Source organism: Larimichthys crocea, chromosome XI (assembly GCF_000972845.2).
Source record: "Larimichthys crocea isolate SSNF chromosome XI, L_crocea_2.0, whole genome shotgun sequence".
NCBI classification, from domain to species: domain Eukaryota; kingdom Metazoa; phylum Chordata; class Actinopteri; family Sciaenidae; genus Larimichthys; species Larimichthys crocea.
In genome coordinates, this window is record NC_040021.1 from 13,514,206 (window position 1) to 13,535,670 (window position 21,465).

At 39.0% G+C, this 21,465-nt stretch overlaps 1 protein-coding gene across 1 annotated transcript; it reads left to right on the forward strand.

Annotated features, from left to right (window-relative positions):
• Positions 1–218: 218 nt before the first annotated feature.
• On the forward strand, positions 219–19,772 carry stum (stum, mechanosensory transduction mediator homolog). The gene is made up of 4 exons (XM_027284614.1): positions 219–1,118; positions 13,277–13,459; positions 15,974–15,982; positions 17,367–19,772. The coding sequence occupies exons 1-4, from the start codon at positions 908–910 to the stop codon at positions 17,399–17,401; spliced, it is 438 nt and encodes a 145-aa protein (XP_027140415.1). The 5' UTR covers positions 219–907; the 3' UTR covers positions 17,402–19,772.
• The last annotated feature ends 1,693 nt before the right edge of the window (positions 19,773–21,465 follow it).

Genomic DNA, 21,465 nt, shown 5'->3' on the forward strand with positions numbered 1-21,465 from the left:
TATAATCTAACAGCATTCAGCTACAGCAGACAAGGGTTTGTGCTCATCCTATACACGAATAATGTAAATTAGAGTTGAATGCATTTAGCCATTAATCCCTTATTATTCAGCGGCTTGTTGAATGTGAGCTCATTAAACATGATTGGTGCACTGTTCCTTTAAATGGAGGGAGAGGATGGGGAGTAGAGGGAGGTAAAGAGAGGGAGAGAGAGAGAGAGAGAGAGAGAGAGAGTGTAGTAGAAAAAGGGGGGTTGTTGTGTGCACTTTGTCTTGGAGAGGTGTGTGGGTTGAGCGTGATTTGAGTGAAAGAAAGAGAAGAAAGAAAGAAAGAGAGGAGAAAGTGACTTCAGGGGAAATTACTGAAAAGAGCCGTACGTCCTTCGAGGATTTTTTTAAGGAGGAACTGTCACTGACTGAACATTCCTTAAGAACATGTTGGACGTGGAGATGGCAGATATCACTGACCTCTGATGATACAGTGCTCTCACAAAGGGGTTTAAATGAGGATAAGTCTGCAGTCTTGTCTTAGACTTGTTTTCTTGGTGGGACTTAAAACAGCTGTGAGGCGATTTCATCAGAGAAATTTCTGCTCTCCAGGGAACACTGAAATTTAGTTGAACTTTGCTGAAAAGCTTTTTTTTCTCCCCCTCGGATCAATCCAAAGGTTTTAAAGCTGACTCTAGGAAAATATTACAGGATATTTCTTTGTATTCCTCTGCAAGTATTTGTTTTGTTTTTTACTAATCCACCATAGATTTGCACTGCTTTTAGACAACTTGTTGGCTTTTACTTGTTAGTGAATGTTCTGAAGGATACAATCAGTCAACGTTGATTATTTTACCTCCTCATCACTGACTAGTTTTAGTCTTCAAACATAAAACAGGAAGATAAAAAGACAGAGAAAGAGATGGCACAGAAAGAAGGGGGAACAGAGCACTTCAGTATTAAAACCGGGGGCAATCTTGGAGCCAAAGCCATGGCTGGGGCCCCTACAGCAGGTGGAGGAGTGGTGGTGGAGGTCAGGGAGAAGAAGGGACCCCTCCGGGCTGCGATACCCACAATGCCTTTCCCTATGGCTGTCATCTGTCTGTTTCTGAACACCTTCATACCTGGACTTGGTAAGTTGGGAATCACACTTTGCTTCTCTCTCTATCTGTAATTCATTGTTTCAACCGTCAGAGGAGCTGAGAAATAGACAAATACAAGTAAACAAAGTTGAGAAGACAGCAAACGTGAGACACACATGCAGGTTCGAAGACAGCGAAACAAGAGACAGGGCAGCCGTGAAACTGGAAGAGCTACCCAGACGTGGAGAGTTATAGTCGCGGTGCAAGCAGGCATGCCAGCAAATAACAAGATAAATCTAATAAATATCAGCAGGGAAATGTAGAGTGCTCATAAAAATTGCATGGGAAGTTTGCAGGCAGTGTCTAGCCAAAAAATAAACTTAAACTGTGCCCAGTTTACTTACAAGTGTATCCCATTGGTTCAGTTTCAACACAAAACACAAGAAACTTCATTTTAAGAGATTCTGAAACTTATGTTTACTCATATTTGGAGGTTTTACTAACAAATTAATATATATATGTGTGTCTGTGTGTGTGTGTTCCTGTGTGCGAGCAGTCATGTGTGAGAAAAAGAAAGATAGTACCCCATTCACACCGTGTGTTGAAATAAGAGTGTCAGGGTGTAAATACACACAGCTTCAGCGTATGCCAGGTGTTAATGCACACTAAATGTGGTTTCCAGATGTCATCGGTGCTGGTAGAAACAGTCTCATCATTTAGACGGCAGTAAGATCATCACTGTGGGAACTCAACATTTGTGTCGTTATCATGGTTACAAACCTTGAAAATGTAGTTTTAAGATGTGAAATTAGTAGCTTGTAGCTCCATTCAGAAGACATTTAGACAATAACAGGGAATGAATACATGCTTTAATCAATACTGTCATGGTGAATTATGACACTGCAGCCTGTTTCTACTGATTTTAGCTCTTGAACATGAGATACTGAGAAACTCATTCCAGAAATTAGCTCCTAATCAGCCTGCCATGCTAAACCCGATGTCTTCTGTGTTGCCTCCTAGAGGATCATAGAAGATGATCCACTCTCCAGTAAACATACAAGTTCATTTAGCCACCTCACCCAAATAATAATTTGCATTTGATGGTGTTTTTTGTGTTGTAGATCACAAACTGACATGTTTGCCCACAACATATACAATACAGATACACAGTGTAAACATGTAAATGTGGTCATCCAGACCTGGAATTGAATATTTCTACTTTTGTAAAGATAATAATAATGGTGATTGGCACAATGAGAAGGGTATTCATTTAAATATATATCGAGGGTTTAGAGCCTAAACACATTTTCATCAAACTTGAATCAGTTGTTGTTGCCATGTACTGAACGCAATATTTGTGTGTGTCAAATTGAGCATCATTATAAAAACAACAATGCTGCAGTTTGAAGTTTAAAAACATTTCTCAAACGTTTTTAAAATGGCAAAAAAATGAGATACACGCCTTTTTGGTACAAACATTTTCCCAGTAGACCAATGCAGAACATGTGTAAGTGAATAACTCTAAACCGTAAATTGTAAAATTAAAACGTACACACAAAATTCTATGCTACAAGGAATCACATCAGAAGGTTTTTTGATTTTTCGCAATACATACATAGTTATACCTTTCAGTTTTCTTTTATTTACAACCGATGGGTCATCAATTCAGATCTCACTGAGAGCTTTGCATGTCTGTTCTCAAAATGTTTATTACTGAAGTTATAGTTTGCAGTTGTGTTAAACTGGACTGCATTATGTTGAGAGTTGTTTCTAATATGAATAGTATATATTCATATAATAATAATAATTGTAAAAGTAGAATAAGCTACTTATATTGGATTGTACTACATTTTGTAGGTGTACCTATAAAGTGGGCACTGAGTTGACTTTGATAAACCTGAAAAAACATTTTTGGATATTCTCTTTTAGTTTTTGCATAACTAACCAAATGCTGCCTATTTTAAATAAATTGACAGAACTTGTACGTATACAACTTGATCTGTAGCGGTGCTACAGCAACATGATGAATTCAAATAACTCAGTGAGAGTGTTGACTTAAACCAAGCTTGAAGTATTCTAAGAAAATCTGTCTCGTTCTTTCGCTGTGTATATTTTGATCCAGATCCAGATCATCTATTGTCAGGACGCCTCTGCCTTCTGTCCTTCCTCTTCCATCTAATTTCCAGTCCTTAATCCAATCTTGGTTGGATGTCTGTGTATAGTAAGATTATGTAACAACAAATGGTAGCCACACACACACACACATACACACACGAAGCATGCAGCATCACACTCATGAATATGTTGATCCTCATTTTGTACATGGCAAAGCCTGTGGAGCCAGGCACAAATACACTGCATACTGTATCATATATCCACTGTCACGTAACACACACTCATCTCATATACACTGATACAGTAAAGACTCGTGTGTTAGTAACACATTGAGATCAGGCTCAGACATCTTCATACATGCAGACAGTCACACACGGTCATTCACTAATTGCGACTGGTTCAAAAGCAGCAACACACAACGAGATAATAAAGAGCGATTATTTTAGAAATATGTAGCGAGTAAGAATCACATTGTATAAAGAGAAGACAGAGAAAATGAGAAGAAGAAACTCAGGTGTTTTTCTCTGAAGGTAAAGATTTACGTCTTCTGGCTATAGATCACTAAATAATCTATAAGTGTCCTCTCTGTCCCTCACCTCTGATCTATCGGTCATAACTCTCTGGAGGCTTACGTCTGTGTTTGTCCTCTCTTCTTCATCTCTTTGTTATTGTTCCCTGCTGAAGAAGCTGAAGTCAGGTGCCAAATTCAAAAACCTCTTCTCTTATTCATCCGTCCTTTTCTTTCACTTTTACACACATTCAACAGTCTTTTTGTCGCAAGCTTTCTACAGTAAATGTCGAATCATTGAGTGCTTGCAAATGTCACAGCCGTGTGGGAATACAGGGTCAGCAAACACCATGACCCAATTAATGAATTCATCCCCCTTTTGGCAGGACTCTTACCCTGACATGTTGTCCCCAACATGTATGAGAAGCATCAAGGCAACAGCTCATGTGTGTTCGAGTGTACAGCGTAAGAGTGTGCATGTAGGTTGGCCTGAATGCCTTGACATTTCATTGAATAGCTGCGGCTAGTTGCCATGACAACACTGACTGAACTGAACACAATGCACGTGTGTATAAAAGAGAAAGAGAGAGTGAATGTGTGTGTGTGTGTGTGTGTCAATGCTGTTTGCATGTAATTGACTGGGACTGAAAAAATAGAGGCTTGTTCTAGTCATCCTGCAGCCAAAATAAAATTAAGAAATATGTAATTGAATTTGGACTTTGAAGTCAGATCTGAACATTATCTACTACAGGTGTATGAATGAATACACACTACAGATATTATGATATGCCGATACCAACTATAATGTGAATAAATATTATATTAAAATATTGATACACATATGATAATATCTAATCATATGCCATATGGCACCTCTCTAATCATTTCTTTCTGTTCTATCACACAGAAGGTGCTGGTAATGCACCCTAACCAAGCTTCAACCTTTGAAGCCAATGTAGAAGTGTCAGAAACTGCAGTTTCTCAAAAGTCCACTTGAAGCTGGCTACAGTATACATAAGCCCCCATGTTAAAATGTCCAACTTCACAGCAGAAATACACATGTTAACAGCCTGGTACAAAAAACAGTTTTGGTCGCTAATTTCCCCGTTCATGACAACTGTACTGAGGGTGAATTTCAATTTAACTCAGCCGTTCAAATCATATTAAGGCTTAAAGTTATGCATAATGAAGAGCGTGGCTGCTTTGATTGACAGGTGGGTGTCATCACAGGCGGCTGGTTACAGCTCATTCAGATGCCCCAGCTTCACCCACGCCCCACATCTGCCTATTTTTAGATTAGCTTGGAGTGAGAGATGAAGGACTGCCAAGATGACGGGTACACAAGCTTCACAACGGTTCTATGGGTGACGTCGCAGATACAGTCCATGATCTTATTGCTGGATGCCAATGTTATAGTTGTGTGTAATAAATTTAGTTACTGATAAAAATGTGCTGATAACATTATTTATTTATTTATTACATTTTCTATAGATATCGCAATATGAATTCTTTCAGCCACTATAATTGTGTAGTGAAAATCTGCTACCGTTACAGCCCTACTACACATACATACATATACAACGAGTGCGTACACATTAAATGACAAATCATCTGACACCTTTACAGCATAACAGATCTACAAAGTCAATGAAAAAAGTACATTGTTAGTCTATGTACATAAAAGGTCTGATGCCACTAAAAACTGATCTTACAACTTGTTAAGGTTTGGTTAGGTTTAGGTTTAGGCTTAAGGAAAGTTTGTGGCTTGGTTTAAAATCACTACTTTGTTAAGGTTAGGTGACTTTATGATCATGGTTAAAGCAACAGGTGATAAGGGAACTAAAAGAACTTGTTAGAAAAGATTGTGGTTATGATTAAGAGAAACAAATGTTGGTACAGCAGGAGACAGTAGGGAAGAAAACAACAGTTACTGGTGTCAACGTCAGACTCTTGTAAAAAAAAACATTTCACACTCAGTGATGATAACTTCACATAGAGGCATGTGTTGTTTTCTGACATTTCATATTTGCTTTTTTGCATAAAAAAGAAATCGCCTCAACCAAAAAGCAGGTTCTTAAATCAGGGTGGATTTTTCCTAAGTAAGCCTCAAATATGAGATTTGAGAAAGACTATGATCTACACCCTGAGCTAGACAGCAAGTTGGAGGATTCAGTCTGACAACCTCCTTCTTTCTGGTCCACTTGTTTTAGATAAATCCTACCTGACATTCGTTTCTAGAATCTTACATTGTCCCTACAACGTAAACCGAGTAAAAATCTATCAGTGCTGTAAACTGATTAAAGAGCCGCTGGCTTGTAAATAATTATACATACTTATTGTGAAGGAGACTTCAGCTCACCGCTCTAGTTGTGTTATGATCTTTACCATAAGAGGACTGGAAAGAATTTTGACCCAGAGAGCTGAAGTGAATATACAACTTAGTTCTCGGTACAGTATGGGTGGTAGAAGTCACTTGGATGTATGGGTTTATGCGTGTGATTAATGGTATCTGATACTGGAGACACTGCATCAGTTTACGTGGTCATATGCCATCTTGGCTCTGGATCATCATTTTGGGACTTTTATCTGTATGAGGACCAAACAGGCTCACCATGAAAGTAAGCTGAAGAAGAGGCTCCAGTATGAAGACGTTTCATCATTAGTGGTCTGACTCTGGCTGTCTGAGGGAGACAGGGGCAAAATAAAGGGCAACATATATGGCACTACACTGGAGGGGCACTGTAGAGTGCTGTTTTCTCCACTGAAAGGGCACTATGGAGTGCACTTTATTACATTTGAGCTGGAGATCACACAGATATATTAGAGTTAGGTCTAGTGCTGTCTAGTGTGTTGTATGTTTATGCTCATGAACAGATGGAAAATGTTGGGTTTTTTTTTAGGAAATCACCACCCACATTGTGTTTTCTGACTCTGATCAACACTTCAGTTGCCTTATTGTGAGTAGCTTATAAAGGTTTATGCATATTGCATAACATGACTGCATTGCTTATTCAATTGCTAATGACGAGAGGTGTCAAGAGATGCAATCATAAATATTCCTGCGTGATAAAAAGATGCTTTAATATCTCACATGACCTTTTCTGTTCCTGCTGTTGTTTTTGTATGATATGTAAAGCATTTTCTGATATTTGGATCAGTCCCTGGTTGCACATATCACTGAAGTAGCATATAAATGGAAATTTGTGATATTGATATTTGGCAGTGGGTTACGATTGGCAGGCTTACCAAAACAAATACCTGAAAAGCTGGTGAAATTTTGCTCTATCTCAGCTGTAACAGGAAGCTTGGCTGTGTGGCGCAGGCGGTGTTTTCTTTACACTCCAAGAATGTATGAGACCTCTGTAAATATTTGTATCCTGTAGACAGGTGCAAGAGTGTGTGAGCATTCTAGAGAGTATATACTTACAGTATGGCTAAAATTAGCAATGTTCCTCCGTTACCCCTCTCTTACTCAACACATTTTTGCTGCACTGGCCTGAGAGTGAATAATTGACAGTTGATGTACACTGTCCCATAAGACTTTTTCCTAAATACATTTCTAAAAATATGATGAAATGACAGTATTCATGTCAAAATTTGATGCTTCTGGTTGATTACAGTCTTAAAATATGATGTGTTACTTTTGCTGTTGAGTAGCCTAATAAGTAAATTAATGTAATTACTTTTCAATCAATGATATTTCATTTATTATATTTTTCAAGTATATTCCACGCTAACACAACAATAAACTTGTCTCTCTCTATGTGTTGTCTCCTTTCTTTCTTTCTTTCTTTCTTTCTTTCTTTCTTTCTTTCTTTCTTTCACACTCTTACACTCCATCATTAACCTCCCACACTACCAGTGGGTGCTTTGTAGAGTTCTCCTTGTAATTATGGTCATTAGTCTGGGTAATATCTAGGCACACACACATCTCCCACATTCGACATACAGGAGGATCCAAGAGCTTTTTTCACACATGGGGGGTTGTTAGAGTAGATTTCCCAAATCTAGAGAAATAAAGGTTTTTATTTATAGTTTATTAAACCTTTTTTATTGCAGTGGTGATGTGCATATCCCATCTTTTTTTTTTCACCCAGTTACACACATTCATACACAAGCAAGCTATCCTTGATGGTTTGCTTTGTTCAGATTAATTATGGGCAGTTTGAAAGACGCTGTAAGAGGCCGGCAGGTACAAAGTGTGGAATAGTGAAATTATTATTTTTATTCTTTTTTACTGTGTTGATATTGCCTGTGGTGTGCCTGTGGTGTGGTCTCCCAAAAGATGTTGGATATTTCTGTTAAAGTGGCAGGTTCAGGCGTGTATTTACACCAGAAAAATATCACATTTAAATATTCTGCATACTGTGCACCTTTGCACACTACCTGCTGAAAACTGTGCACATTCCTGCACAAAACTGTATAGTCCTTTTCATTTCAAAAAACATATTATACAAATATTTATATGTTTTAACACTTGATTTTTATCTACCCTATATTTTACTTCATGTTTGTTATGCACCAAAACATGAATGGTCTGGTAATCATCTTTGGCTGAGCTGTAAGGTTAGCTCGCTAGCCGGTGAGCTAGAAACTCACCTCCCCAAACTAGCTCCTGCACATTAATACACTCGTAGTTTGGTAGAAAGAAAATAGTTCATACATGAAACAGCCTACAACAAAGTCTGTAGATTATCCTGAGTGAGCTGGACACGGTTTCTGGAAAGAAACGTTGTTGATGTTTGACGATATTCATTTGATACTTGAAACACCACAGGCCGAGTGTCATCTCTGTGATATTTGAAAGAAGGCAGACATTTTCAAAACTCAGCAACACCTACAATCTTGATAGGATAGCGAGATAGATAGAAAAATAGCACTACAAGAGAGGGAAAAAAATGTCTTTTTCATTATGAGGTGAACTGTCCCTTTAATGTCCTTTAACGGCTGGCATGTTTAAAACAATTATTCTGCTTTTGTTGGAAGAATCACGAGAAAGGATGTAAACCTGATGCTGATCTCAGAGTTTCATAAGGCCTTTGATTAAAAACTTTTGTCAGTGAGCTGCTCATGGAGTGAATGTAGAGATGAAAAGGTTTGCTGATTTATCAATTTGATAGAAAATTAAAGCTGTAATCTTTTTTTTTTATATATTAACAAAGGGATCAAATGATTAGATGTGTTTCCACTCAGCTCTGTGAAGCGCTTGAGCATCTTTCAGCTGATTGTTTTCTTTGGTTTTTGGTTTCACCGCTCTCATCAGTGTTTTTGGCATGCAGCTATTTTCATCTAAAAACGTTTTAAATCCCACTGTAGCTATCACAAATCTGTCACATCGCAGGGTCTTTCCACAGTCTGGGATGGAGTCATTCCTATGCTGTGAACAGCAACGAGCAGTCGAGCTGCATTGGTATGGTGGTGAGTGTTTTTCCACTGCACAGCAAAGCAAAGTTGTTTACTAGTCACCTTCAGCCCACTTCAGCCCACTGTGGCAGTTTCTGTTGGTACTATTCCCCCCTGCAATATTTAAAACTCTTCCACTGACAGAAAATGTCTGTATCTGGTGGATTAGACCTGTTTTTATTGAGGAATGGCACCACTAATGAAGCTCCACTAACATAACAAAAGCATCCCACTGCACCCAACCAGTAAATAGGACTGATATGTGAATCTCACCTGTACACCTTCAGTCTTCTGTAGTAAGCCTTTGTGCTTCTTCCAGATGACCTCACTGGAAGCATGTTAGCAATGTCTGAGCAGTGTGGTAACTGTATGCTAAGTGGCATCAAAGAGCTCAGAGTTAATTTAGCCTCTGTCTTCACAGTATTTGACAAGCAATGACACTTGGCATGGGTATCCCTTGCTGTATGCCTAAAACTTGCGGCTGGTGAATTTAGCAGAGTATATAGCAGGTAAGAGCCAGATATTTCCCCCAGGAGTTGATAATGACCAAAAGCGAGCTAAATGTAGAGTTAATATCGAACTTACATTCATTAGATTGCCAGAAACACGACTTCAAACGAATGATAATGTTGCTAAAAAGGCAAACGTTTGCTAACACGTCCATCATGTATACTAAAAGGTGATCCAGGTGTTCCATTTACAGCTTGTTTCCAGTGCCCTCAAGTGGTCAAATAACCGGTTATTAAATTGTTGTTTCCAATTTGTGAATATCTTCTCTCTTTTTTGGAATATCAACCAGCTATTTGAAGGTGTCACTGTGGTCTGGAAAATTGCTCTCCACCATTGTCTGACATTTTATAGATAAATGGACTGTACTTATATAGCAGTCTTCCGACCACTCAAAGCGCTTTTACACTACATATCTCATTCACCCCATTTACACACCGATGGCATTGGCTACCATGCAAGGTGCCAACTGCTCATCGGTTTGAGGATGTAGCCATTCATACACACTCACACATCGATGGCACAGCCTTCGGGAGGCTTTGGGGTTCACTGTCTTGCCCAAGGACACTTTGACATGCAGACTGGAGGAGGAGCTGGGGATCGAACCACCGATCATCTGATTAGTGGACGACCCGCTCTGCCTGTGAGCCACAGCTGCCCCAAACGATAAATTGGGTAATGGTCATGTTCATCATCATGTTGGCAGATAGAGCAAAAAAAACATTCATTCCAAAACTACTGACAGAAACTTACTGTTCACTGAACACAACACATGACTAGCACCTGAAAAATGGAAAGTGGCCAGACCGTATGAATCCTGTTTTACTTGCCAAAGATGGCGGTGATGTGCAACTATTCAACCACCAGCTTGCCGTCAATCATAGCTCATGTCTGGAGGTGGGCAGCTCCATCAACAGCCAGAGCATCTGCTGGTGGGTGTGGCCTCTGCGACCTGAACATTTCTGTCTGATCAGACCATATCGGCTTTGGGTGGAATCTCATTTTAGCCCACTGTTGCTCTTTCTGTGAAATGCTTTGAAATGAGCATCGGCCAAAAGCTTGAAAGGAAAAGTAAATACCACATTCATCTCTCCACTTCCACATTTACTTTTCCGGGTCTGCGTATTATTCTGGGATTGTTGTGCTTGTTCCAGAGTTTGACTTTTTTGGGACGCATACCATATAAGGCCAGTGTTGGCCATGTGAAAGTAAATATTACAGTGTACATTTAGATTTGTCAGAGATTATGGGACAAATTTAGTATATCTGGTATGTCTGTGTTTCCATCGAAAGATTCAGTAGGACAGAGCTCTCAGTCTTTAGTTCTCCTGCTAATCTATGGTTAATTAGAAAGAGGGATATGTAAACAGAGAAACAGACTGAGAGAGAAAAAGTGCTAAGAAACAAACTTCTATATGAGTCGACTTTGGTCTTATTTGGCTCCTGACAAACAAGATGCAGCTGGCAGCCTGGCCGTTCTTGTTCCTCCCTCCCCCCACCTGCTTGGCTTGCTCTGTTATTTGAGTTCCTCCAACGTGACAAGAAATGGAGCTAGCAGAAAGAGAAATACCAAGGCCATGATGCACACAACGCACACTAGGCATTTCTTGTGACGCATTCAGTATTCGTAATATTCAGTTCAGTATTTTCACAAGGGTACAAAAAAATCCTCCAGAGGGAAAGTTTAAACATCGGCTGAGTCTGTGAATAATTTATGATTCTGTATAAATGAAAAAAATCTCTTGGACTTAATGACTCAATCACTAAGAAAACACTTCTTCTGTAAAATGAATTTTAAACTCAGTGAGACTTTTAGAATAGTATTTGCAAAATAAAAGCTGTGGAAATACTACAGAACCAAAAGACGTGTTTCATTGAATCAAACCAGCCAGTTTAGTGACACATTTATCGGCAATAACTGCTGTAATGCAAAAAACCTCAAGGTTGTTTATACAGTCACAATTCTAGAGATGCTCAATGTACACTGGCATGTCTTACAAGTCTCACACGGTTATACAAACCTCATGGTCAGTAACAAAACATTTGCGGAATGGGAAATGAAGGATGTGGAGTTAAATAAAAATAAATATTATAGAATAAAACTGCTGCTGACCTTACGTGGGAAGATTTAGGTGCAAAATTTGAAGTAAATGAAAAATCTAAAGCATTCTGTAGAGGAGATGAGGTGACTTTAGCACATCCAATATGAATATTCCCACAAATCCATCAATTCTGGATGATGAGTCACTGTTATATTTGTGAATGTCGCAAGTGTGCTGTTTGTATTCTGTCCAAAACATTTTATTTTAAGAGGTATTGTCTGTTTTTCTGCAGTCATGAAAGAATGGGCCCAGATGGTAAAAAAGAATAGATGGCAAATTTTTCTCAAGAGCTGCCTTGGGATCGTCCTTCTCAGGATTTAGGATAAGTGTCTGCATATAAAAGAATGTATGTTAGATGAATGATGGGAGATAAATGATTTCCATGTGTATACCTCTCTCAGAATAGTGTTGTTTCTATTTTCTTATTCTCTATTTTTTATTTTTTGTTGACTGATTTACTGTGCTGCTACTGCGGCTGCTGATCCATTCATCCTGTAACTTCTTATCCTTATCAGGAGCCTTTCCCTGCTGGCATTGATGTTGAGTGCATTTCTTTTGACTGTGGGAGGAAGATGGAGTACCCAGAGAGAAAGATCATGATATTTCAAAATAAGATAAGATGTCAGTGGTCAATAATCAATTGTCTTTAAGAAAAAAGTGAACTTAGCGCGAGGCTTCTGGCTTTAATGGAAACATACAGCAAATTTACAAAATGTTAGTTCGTGTTGGTGAGGTGTGAAATAATACTAAAGAAAACAATGTATGCTGGTGCAATGAAAGCCAAGTAGGCAAATCTGAATATGGCTTTGATAATATGAGACAGACTCATCAGAGGATAAAAATCATATTTTATCTACAGTATATCTCATTCCTAAGGAAATGTTGTCATGGAAACAAGCCGTAATGAAATAATCTGATTTATTGGCAATGAGACACACACATGCTTCTCTGTGTAACCCAGCACACACACACACACACTGTGTACTTACAGCCCAGTGAATGAGGGCCTGGGACGGTCCAGGTCTCCAGATAACAGGATAAGAAGCGATATTGGATTTCATTCAGGCAGACATGGATTGTCCACAGAGATAATCTTGTTTCCAGCTCGGTGGACGTGACCATCGATATGTCTGCATCTTTCTGTGCTCTTTTCCAAGGCACCACCCGCTCGCCAGATACTTACTGCCACTTCAGGATTGACTCTGAGAAACGCTGAGTGGAAGATGTGTCAAACTAAGATGATGAACATAACCTGCTAAACATCAGTAGGTTAGAGTACAGTCATTGTGAGCATGTTAGCTCTAAGGGCGGATTACACAGAAATGTACTTGTGTCATGTTTTCAGTAGAGGTGAGCACACGTCTCTTCTGGTTTATTTCAGTGGAAAGTCTGCTGTCTGACTTCACTAGAAATTAGCCAGAAAGGGAAACTACTCTAAAGTCTTTGTCGGTCTAAACACACCATGCACTGTTGTATATGCATATCAGGCCTGAACCTTTTTTTAATAAACTCGTTTATTATCGTTTTTTGTTTTAGTAACAGGATGTTTTACTGTTTGTTTCTTTCTTCCACAGGTACTTTTATCTCAGCATTCACGGTGCTGTGCGGAGCTCGCAGCGAGCTGATTTCAGAGCGAGGTGTTTGTTGTGTGTTTTGGCTCAACGTGGCAGCAGCCCTCATCCAGATACTGACAGCAGTTATCATGGTTGGATGGATCATGAGCATCTTCTGGGGAATGGACATGGTCATCCTGGCAAGTCAGTACTTGAGCCTTACATTTCTCTTCCTCTTTGACAGTCTTCTTCTTCCGTTCTCTTTAACTCTCTTTATTTTAGTCTTGTCTCCTTTTCTTTTGTTTGTCTGTCTCACACATGACATGCAGTAGGTGGAGTCCATCCAAACAACTACAAACATTTCACAATGTGAGAAGCAAATCACTATACTTATGTAAAACCTCACTCTGGTTTTGACTTTCTATTACCTAAGTCTGCTGATATTTTTCTATTTTTTAACCAATGCCAAAAAAAAAGCAATGAACTGACCCTACTAATGATATATATATAACTGTATATACATAAACTATATACGGTATAACTGAGTTTTGTCTGTGGCATCAAAGGTGCATCAGATTACTATTAATATGCAGTCGAAAATATCCCCAACAAATACAATATTTACTTCTTTTTCAGTAACATTTGCTTTAAATTACAGTGCCCAGTTGTCTTAGGAAACTATAGGCGTTTTGAACAAAGAATAACATATTTTTGTAAACATTTACATCTCATTCAGGAACCAAGTGACAACTTCTGTGGCTGCAGTTCGTCAAATGGCCACTTGAGGTTGTCTACCAGGTTTACAGCCTGGTACAAAAAACAGTTTTGGTCTCTATAGTTAATTTCTCAGTTTTTGACAACTGTACTGAGGGTGAATTTCTATTTAACTCACCTGTTCAAATTGTATTAAGGCTTACAGTTACGCAGAATTAACAGCTTGGCCGCTTTGTTTGACAGGTGGATGCCATTACGGGTGGCTTGTTTGAGCACCCAGGCATCATATCTGCCTCAGGTCTTTGCCCATTTTTAGATTAGCAGACATGACTGCCAAGAAGCCACCTGTAATCCAAGCTTCAAAACGGCTCTTTATAAACCTACGGATGATGTCACAGATACAACGTCCATATTATATACTGTCTATGGTTGTAATAAATGTGCATGAGTGCAACACATAGGTTGGGGAAGTCAGAGAGCACTGAGAAATCAGGTTTTGAAATAGTTCATACGACATGTTGCCTGACTACATTTTAAAGCTTTAGGATTTATAAACTTGGCCAAACTTGAAGCATAACCACTGCCAGCACAGCACTCATTTGTTTAAAGAGTTGTAATAACTTTCTTGCAAAAACAGATAAGAAACAAAGACAGAAAGCAGCAGAGGTAGATGCAGAGAGTGTGATGGAGGGGTTGGCTAATTTTACCGCCTTCCCCGTCAGAAAGTAGAAAGTGTTCTCCTCAGGCAATGATGCATGAACACACACACACACACACACACACACACACACACACACGCACGCACGCACAAACACACTATTCTCTCATTGCACCCCGGCTGCCTTTGAATTACCACAGCACTGTCTCCTTTGTGTGTATGAGTGTGCCCATGTGAGGTAATTGCCGCCTGTGTGTGCTACCAAATGTGTGTTACTTCACACATGCCTGCAAGGATCTGTGTGTTTCTGTGTGTGTGTGTGTGAGGTACAGTTAATTGTGTGTGTGGGAGTGAGCAGTCCGCCCCCCCCCTCTGTGTTTTTGTTCACTGCTCCCCACTGTTTTTCAGGCCTCGGGGCACACATCATATTCAACTGTTGCTGCTTACAATCCATACTCCTGTTGGAGCTCCCGGCTAGCGGCTTATTGAATATTTATACTGAATATGAAAACCATTTTCCCGTCAGCACTGAAGGCCGGTTTCTCCAGGATGAAATCATGCATGCCGTTTGCTTCTAAGATTATTCATAAGCACAATAGCGTTGAGATTTATGCACTTATCCAACTAGTCCCTCTTTGAATCACTCTGATAATGTGGCATATTTATCAGTTTTCTCATCCCCCTCTCTAATGAGCCTGGGTTACATATGATCAATGTCTTATTGCTTGCCATATCCATCTTGACAAACACCCCATCTTTTCTTCTTTCTCTTACCCCACTCCCTCTCTCTCTCTACTCTTTCTCCATCTATCTAATGATGGTGGTATTATCTTCCTCCCACTGATTTCCTTTCCCTTCTGCCTCTTGCTCTGTCTAATGATTGTTCCTATTTGATCTCACCATATCTTTTGCTCTCTCTCTGTCTCCCTCACACACATTATTCCTCCCACTCCCACCCTCCCAGTCTCCCTCTCCGCCTCATTTTATTCTTCAGCTTTCTTTTCCTTTTCCCTCTTTTCCTTACTCCATATTTCTGCTTATCGATCCGGTACACCGGGGTCATGTTGCTGTATGTGTGTTCATTTGATCGTGAAACGTATCTGATTAGTGTGAGTTCAGCTCAGGTTGAAAAAAGGTTTTTCTTTACCCTTGGAAGTTACTGGAACGCTCAGTGGAAATGTCTCTTTCTGTCCAAAAAGCTTGTTTTTTGTTAATGCTGTCAACTTTTGTGTGATCATGCTTTTTTTAAACTTTATTAAACAACGACGCTCATGGTTTTCATCACTAACTCTGTCTCTTGTCTTTTCCCTCCTCCTCCCCCTGTGCTCCTTCTTCATCAACCAAAGTTTCTGACGGTAGGTATTTCTCGTTTACTCACTCACTCACTAACAGTCCCATATTGATGAAACTGTGGACAAACAATGAATAGTCAAATATCCATCAAGTGAGCCAAAAAAAATAAACACATTTCCCAGACGTATGAGATATTACGAAAGCATTCATTTCAAACTTTCCCACGATCTCTGGTGCTGGAATCACATCTTATATTTGTCATCTTCAAAAATCTCATGAGCTCAAGCATCAAAGTTCATTCTTCTTCTTCTTCTTCTTGACCCTGGAAATAGTTCACTAGCATAAATACTTTTAACTGTCTTACAGTCAAGAGTGACACTTGCTGACGTGGGTTCAAATGTTACAAAGGTCTTTCTTGACACTGGAAACAGTAGTTTGAAAATCGAATCTCAAGGTCCACCTACCAGCTCCCAGAGCCCGTATGACACAATCTTAATCAGAGTTTGTTCCATTTAATGATGAAGATCATGCAATATAGTTGAAAGCTAACCTTGTGTGGTCAAGTGAAATATTCACCAGGTTAAAAATGGGAATGATGGGATGATGATGTGACTTAAAATTTAAAGCAAGTATGTCTACCAAACATGTGCCATGATTTATTTAAAGGCACCCTGTGAGGTTTTGTTTGCACTGTTGTCCATGTCTATGGCATGTAACCTCCACCAACTGTTGCTCATCAAACTGTATCACTGAACTTAAATGTTCATGCAGGTTCATGTGTGCAGTCGTCTGAGTGGATGTGATGCTGACAAAACGTACATCACCTCTTAAAAACATCGCTCCATCATCCTACTAGTACCGTAGTCTAAAAGTCCACAGGAGAGCTTTAAAAACAGGAGGTGAAGATTAATAGGAGAGATTTCCACTCAATGTTTAACAGGAGAACTATTTAAATGCCTGCTGATCCTGACCAGACCTCAATGAGTGAAGCAAACACTGTGATTTGTGAAGCTGTTATATTTCCGATTTGGCTCATTAATAAGAGAAATTTCTTCTTTTTTATCTCATCTTCATGGAGTTAAAGTGCCCAATCTATTTGAAACCATATTACGAGCCAGATTAGTACTGTTTGTCTCTTTGGGGAAGCTGGGTAATGGCTTAACCTTGCCAGCCGATATTTCATAATGCTGCAGGCTGGCTCCTTTTTGGTTGTTGCCAGCCTCTTTGCTTTCAGTTCTCTCAATTAAATGAAATTAAGAAAGGAAATTATTGTCAGAAGTTCAAAACAAATGTTTAGCAATTTCATGTTGCTCTTTAAAAGCCTCTTATCTGGGGGCCATGAAATCCAGATAATAGATTTTACAATTATTATTTCTCCAAGCATTCAAACGTGTCTCTCTTTTCTTCATCTCCACATCTCCCCCGTCTGTCTGCACACTTCTTCAGGCTACAGAGACCAGGGTCTTCCTCAGGACGTCTGAGAGAGGTCGCTCTCATATTATCTGATTGATCACACGGACAGTTTGACCTCTCCCTGAAGCCTGACGGTGACCTTTGACCTTTGTGATGACCTGTAGTTGTCTGCCTTTTTAAACGCCGGACGACAGAGAGAAGCAGAGACATGAAATAAGAAAGATGAAGAAAGAATGGAGGCGAGAATCAGCTGACTTCTGTTGGCAAGATGATGCTGGTTGGTTGACATTCGAAGACAAGGAAAATAGTCGCAAGAAATACAGTGTGTTTGTATTTTGTTGAGTAAACAGTGATTTTTGATATTTTTTTATTTGTTCTATTTGACAAAAACATAAATCTGCCTACATGACAGGATTAAATGAAGAAAGAAGGACAATTTATTGTTGTAACAAACATTAATTCTGTATTTTTGGCTTGTGATCTAATATTTAAAACAAAATTCTGCAAATGCTGTACATAAAAGGTAAGATGTTCAACAATGTTTCCAGAACCAGTGTAACTTTCCACTGCCAATGAACTGGCTGCCTGGCACCGCTGCCACTTCACATATTTCAGTGTTTAACATCATTGGATTCATCAGACAGTGTTGCTGCCACATGGTCTGTTTCATTTCCATTGTGATACTGACACCACATTGTGCTCTGAAAAAGATGCAATATGAGTTCTCACTATGAAACACCTTCAATACAGTGTTTGAAAAATAGCAGAACATTCATTACAAGGTTCACGTTTAATGAAATCATGATGACTTTGCCACTAAATCTGACAATCACCGAGCAGTTATTCGAGCAGTGACTGAATGTCTTCAACTGCATCATGTGATCAAACTATAAATAGCTCTGATACTTGATCTGGATGGAGGTATTTGCAACCCATACAGCTTACCCATTACCCTGTAGTCACACTCTTTCTTTCCATGCTTTACAGTAAACTCTTTTTTAACAGGCTGCATCTCACTGCTGATCACAAGACGTGCTTCATCCTCAAATTACAGGGCTGTGTTGAAAATGACTCACGCTTCCTGATGATTACCTAATTTGAATTTTCACAGCTCTTAAACGTGTAAATCAGTGTCAGAAAGTTGTTACACGTCATCAGAACATTGTATTCTAATTAACAAGTTCCCACTCTGCGGAAAGCATAGTCACCACCCTGTCTGTCACATTATGACAAAGATGCAATTACAGTAATGTCATTTAAATTTGTGACTGACGTCGTTAGTTTGAACAGCTATTTTTGACTCGTTCCAGGAGGTCCATGCATCTAGAAAGAGTTTAAGCTGTTGAATTCAATCTTCTCTGTGTACATTGTGTATATATTAAAGTGTGGGTGTGATTGATAGCTTGCAATAATGGAGAATATATTGTCTCAGTATGTATGGGAGTGTCTGTAGGTAAATAAAGATGGATGATTCTATCGTGTACAAGACTCAAAACATTAGAATACCTAACACAACTGCCTGGTCCAAACAAATCCTTTCCCATGATACCACCTCAGCTTTCTCATGCGCTATCATTGGCTCGCTTCCCTGAAAAGTATCCAAGAGTATCAAAAAGTCAAAGAGCCTTAAAGTAAAAGAATCAAACCATTTAGCCTTAGCTGTAACACAAATGGTGCACAAAATCAAAATAACTGCGAGTGTGTTTGCAGGAAATTAGTTCAGTTCCTGCCAAACAAACTGAACGGACTCTATTTGATAAAAAGATCTTACAGTACACGTGGAAAAACAGAAATGTGGGACAGATTCAGCAGATATCATGCAACATTTCTTGAAAAGAAGCAGAGATGCATTTATTTATAGTGAAATCACAGAATTGGTCGTACCTCTTGAGAAATTCACAAACGCTTCTTCATTAAATGTTCTCCTAGTCATGTATCTCTTAGTTTTTTAAATTATCCCTGTAGAGTTTAATTATCTTAGCCAGATGTCTTTTTTAAGCGAGCACTGCTGTGTTTTGGATGATGACTCCAACATGTTTATGTTCTGACTGTGTATATGTTGTATAGTGTTCGTGTGAGACTGATGATGATGCTCATAATGATGATGACTGTAATGGTGATGATATTTTTATGCCTTACAAATGACCAATGTTATCCCATAAGTGTTTTTGTAGCAGTGATGCTGGAGTTTCTTTGCTTTGTTTGGGTTTTGGGTGCAGTTTATTTAGACCTGAAATAATTGTTTGTTTGGTTTTTTTTGGACACTTTATTATAACCAACCACTGCTTTGTTTGTAATAATGCTGGTGTTGTGTTAGCTTTTCGACTGTAGTATGAACATACTGCCATGTACAGTTCCCTGCATGCATAGCTTTGGTGTGAAGTCACTGTATAGTAACACATACACACACACACACGCACACAGACTAGCTTAGCTATTTAAAATTGTAGTTAAGTTGTTTATTTTAAGGCGTTTGAGGTGACTGATAAAAAAAAATTAAAAATGTTTTGATTCTAATAACTGAACGTTTGTCACTGAATTGTTCATGTTTCTTTATTTAATGTGTCAGCCTTAATCATTAAGTATACCGCTAATTCATTTCGAGGGAAATTCTCCAGTCACAGTGTAACGCTTATCCTTGTAGGATTCAATATGTGCACATTTTGTATGTAAATAGATGATGTGTGAATCCACATCTGACTCATGAATAAACAGTTCTGAATATGGCTACTGAGTTTCCAATATGAAAGCTATCAACGCTGTAGTATATTTCATTACAAATCACACATCCTGTTGTACTAATGGCCTATATGTGTCACTGTACATGACAGTAATTGCAGTTACCTAAGTTACTCTTGGTGGGTTGAATTCTGTGAATTCCACATGCCCTGACATTTTGACAAAACCTCAATGTGCAAAATAAAAACAGTCAAACTTCTACCACACATACTAAAGCACAATGCACATTAAAAAAAGAGAAAGTCACTATAAGTTTAACTGATTTTGAATTCCTACTTCCATGTTGACAACTATTAACATTCGGTACAGACATTCGAGCTACCTTCAGGGTAAACTGTAAAAGCTTTGGGGGTTCTTTAGTGTTCTAGTCAAAATGTTAATTGGTCCAACTCTTCAGTTTAGTCAATGCCGTTTCTATGGGAACTATGTTTTGCCTTATTCACTCCCTGTGTTTGTTTTACAGCTGGTCATAACTAAAATATGTATGTATTTCTATAAGATTTTGAGAAAAGAGTCATGATGCTCTGTGATGAGCTGGTGACTAGTCCAGGGTGTACCCCGCCTCTCGCACAAAGATAGGCTCGAGCCCCACCGTGACCTGATGAGGATAAGTAGCTACAGATAATGGATGCATGGATGGATGTTAGTCATGATAGGATGACTCGTCTCTCATTAAAAAATCATGCAGTAGGGTCAACACTTTTCAATATGATTGTGACTGAAATGAAAAAGAGTAACACTATTTGCCCAATCAAACATCATCAGACACTGCAGACATCATGCCCAGTTTATCAATTCCCCACAGAATATAGTACAGTAATAGAGATGAAGCCTGATTGACCGCCCTCTTTGCTACAATCAGAAGAATGTGTGGATGTCTTGATATGGAGCTTATATCTCGAGACACATTAGCTTAAAGGCTCAGATGTGCATTTCTCAAGTACTCCACACTAATACTGTATAAAGTCAGTTTCCATGACAATAACAAAAATAGTCTCATTAACCATCTGCACGGGAATACTGGTGGTGAGTATAGAGAAGATGTAAGTGACACTTAAGGAAAGTGGTAAAGCTTTGAGAGTGTTTTTGCCTTTAAGGATTGTGCCTGGACTTGCTGACTCTCCTCTCTCACCAAATAAGGATTTCTCACTGCTTGCTCTTTGCGACCAGACAACTGGGTGCACAACATCCCCCCCCTAACACTCCTACCATCCGCTCTACAGTGTAAACATGACCAGCTGAGTTGTTTCCATCTCAGCTCAGTAATTCGCTACATCCAAACACATTCAGGTCATCAAGATATAACACAGTGGCAACCTTGGTTAGAAAACCGTTTACACTCTGCTTTTTTTTTTTATCGGTTTTTAAACTATTTCGGGTCTTGACCTCTTTG

Coding starts and splice junctions, on each gene's coding strand:
- stum (XM_027284614.1), top strand. CDS start 908: ATGGCACAGAAAGAAGGGGGAACAGAGCACTTCAGTATTAAAACCGGG. Junction 1,119..13,276: donor CACCTTCATACCTGGACTTG/GTAAGTTGGGAA, acceptor TTTCTTCCACAG/GTACTTTTATCTCAGCATTC.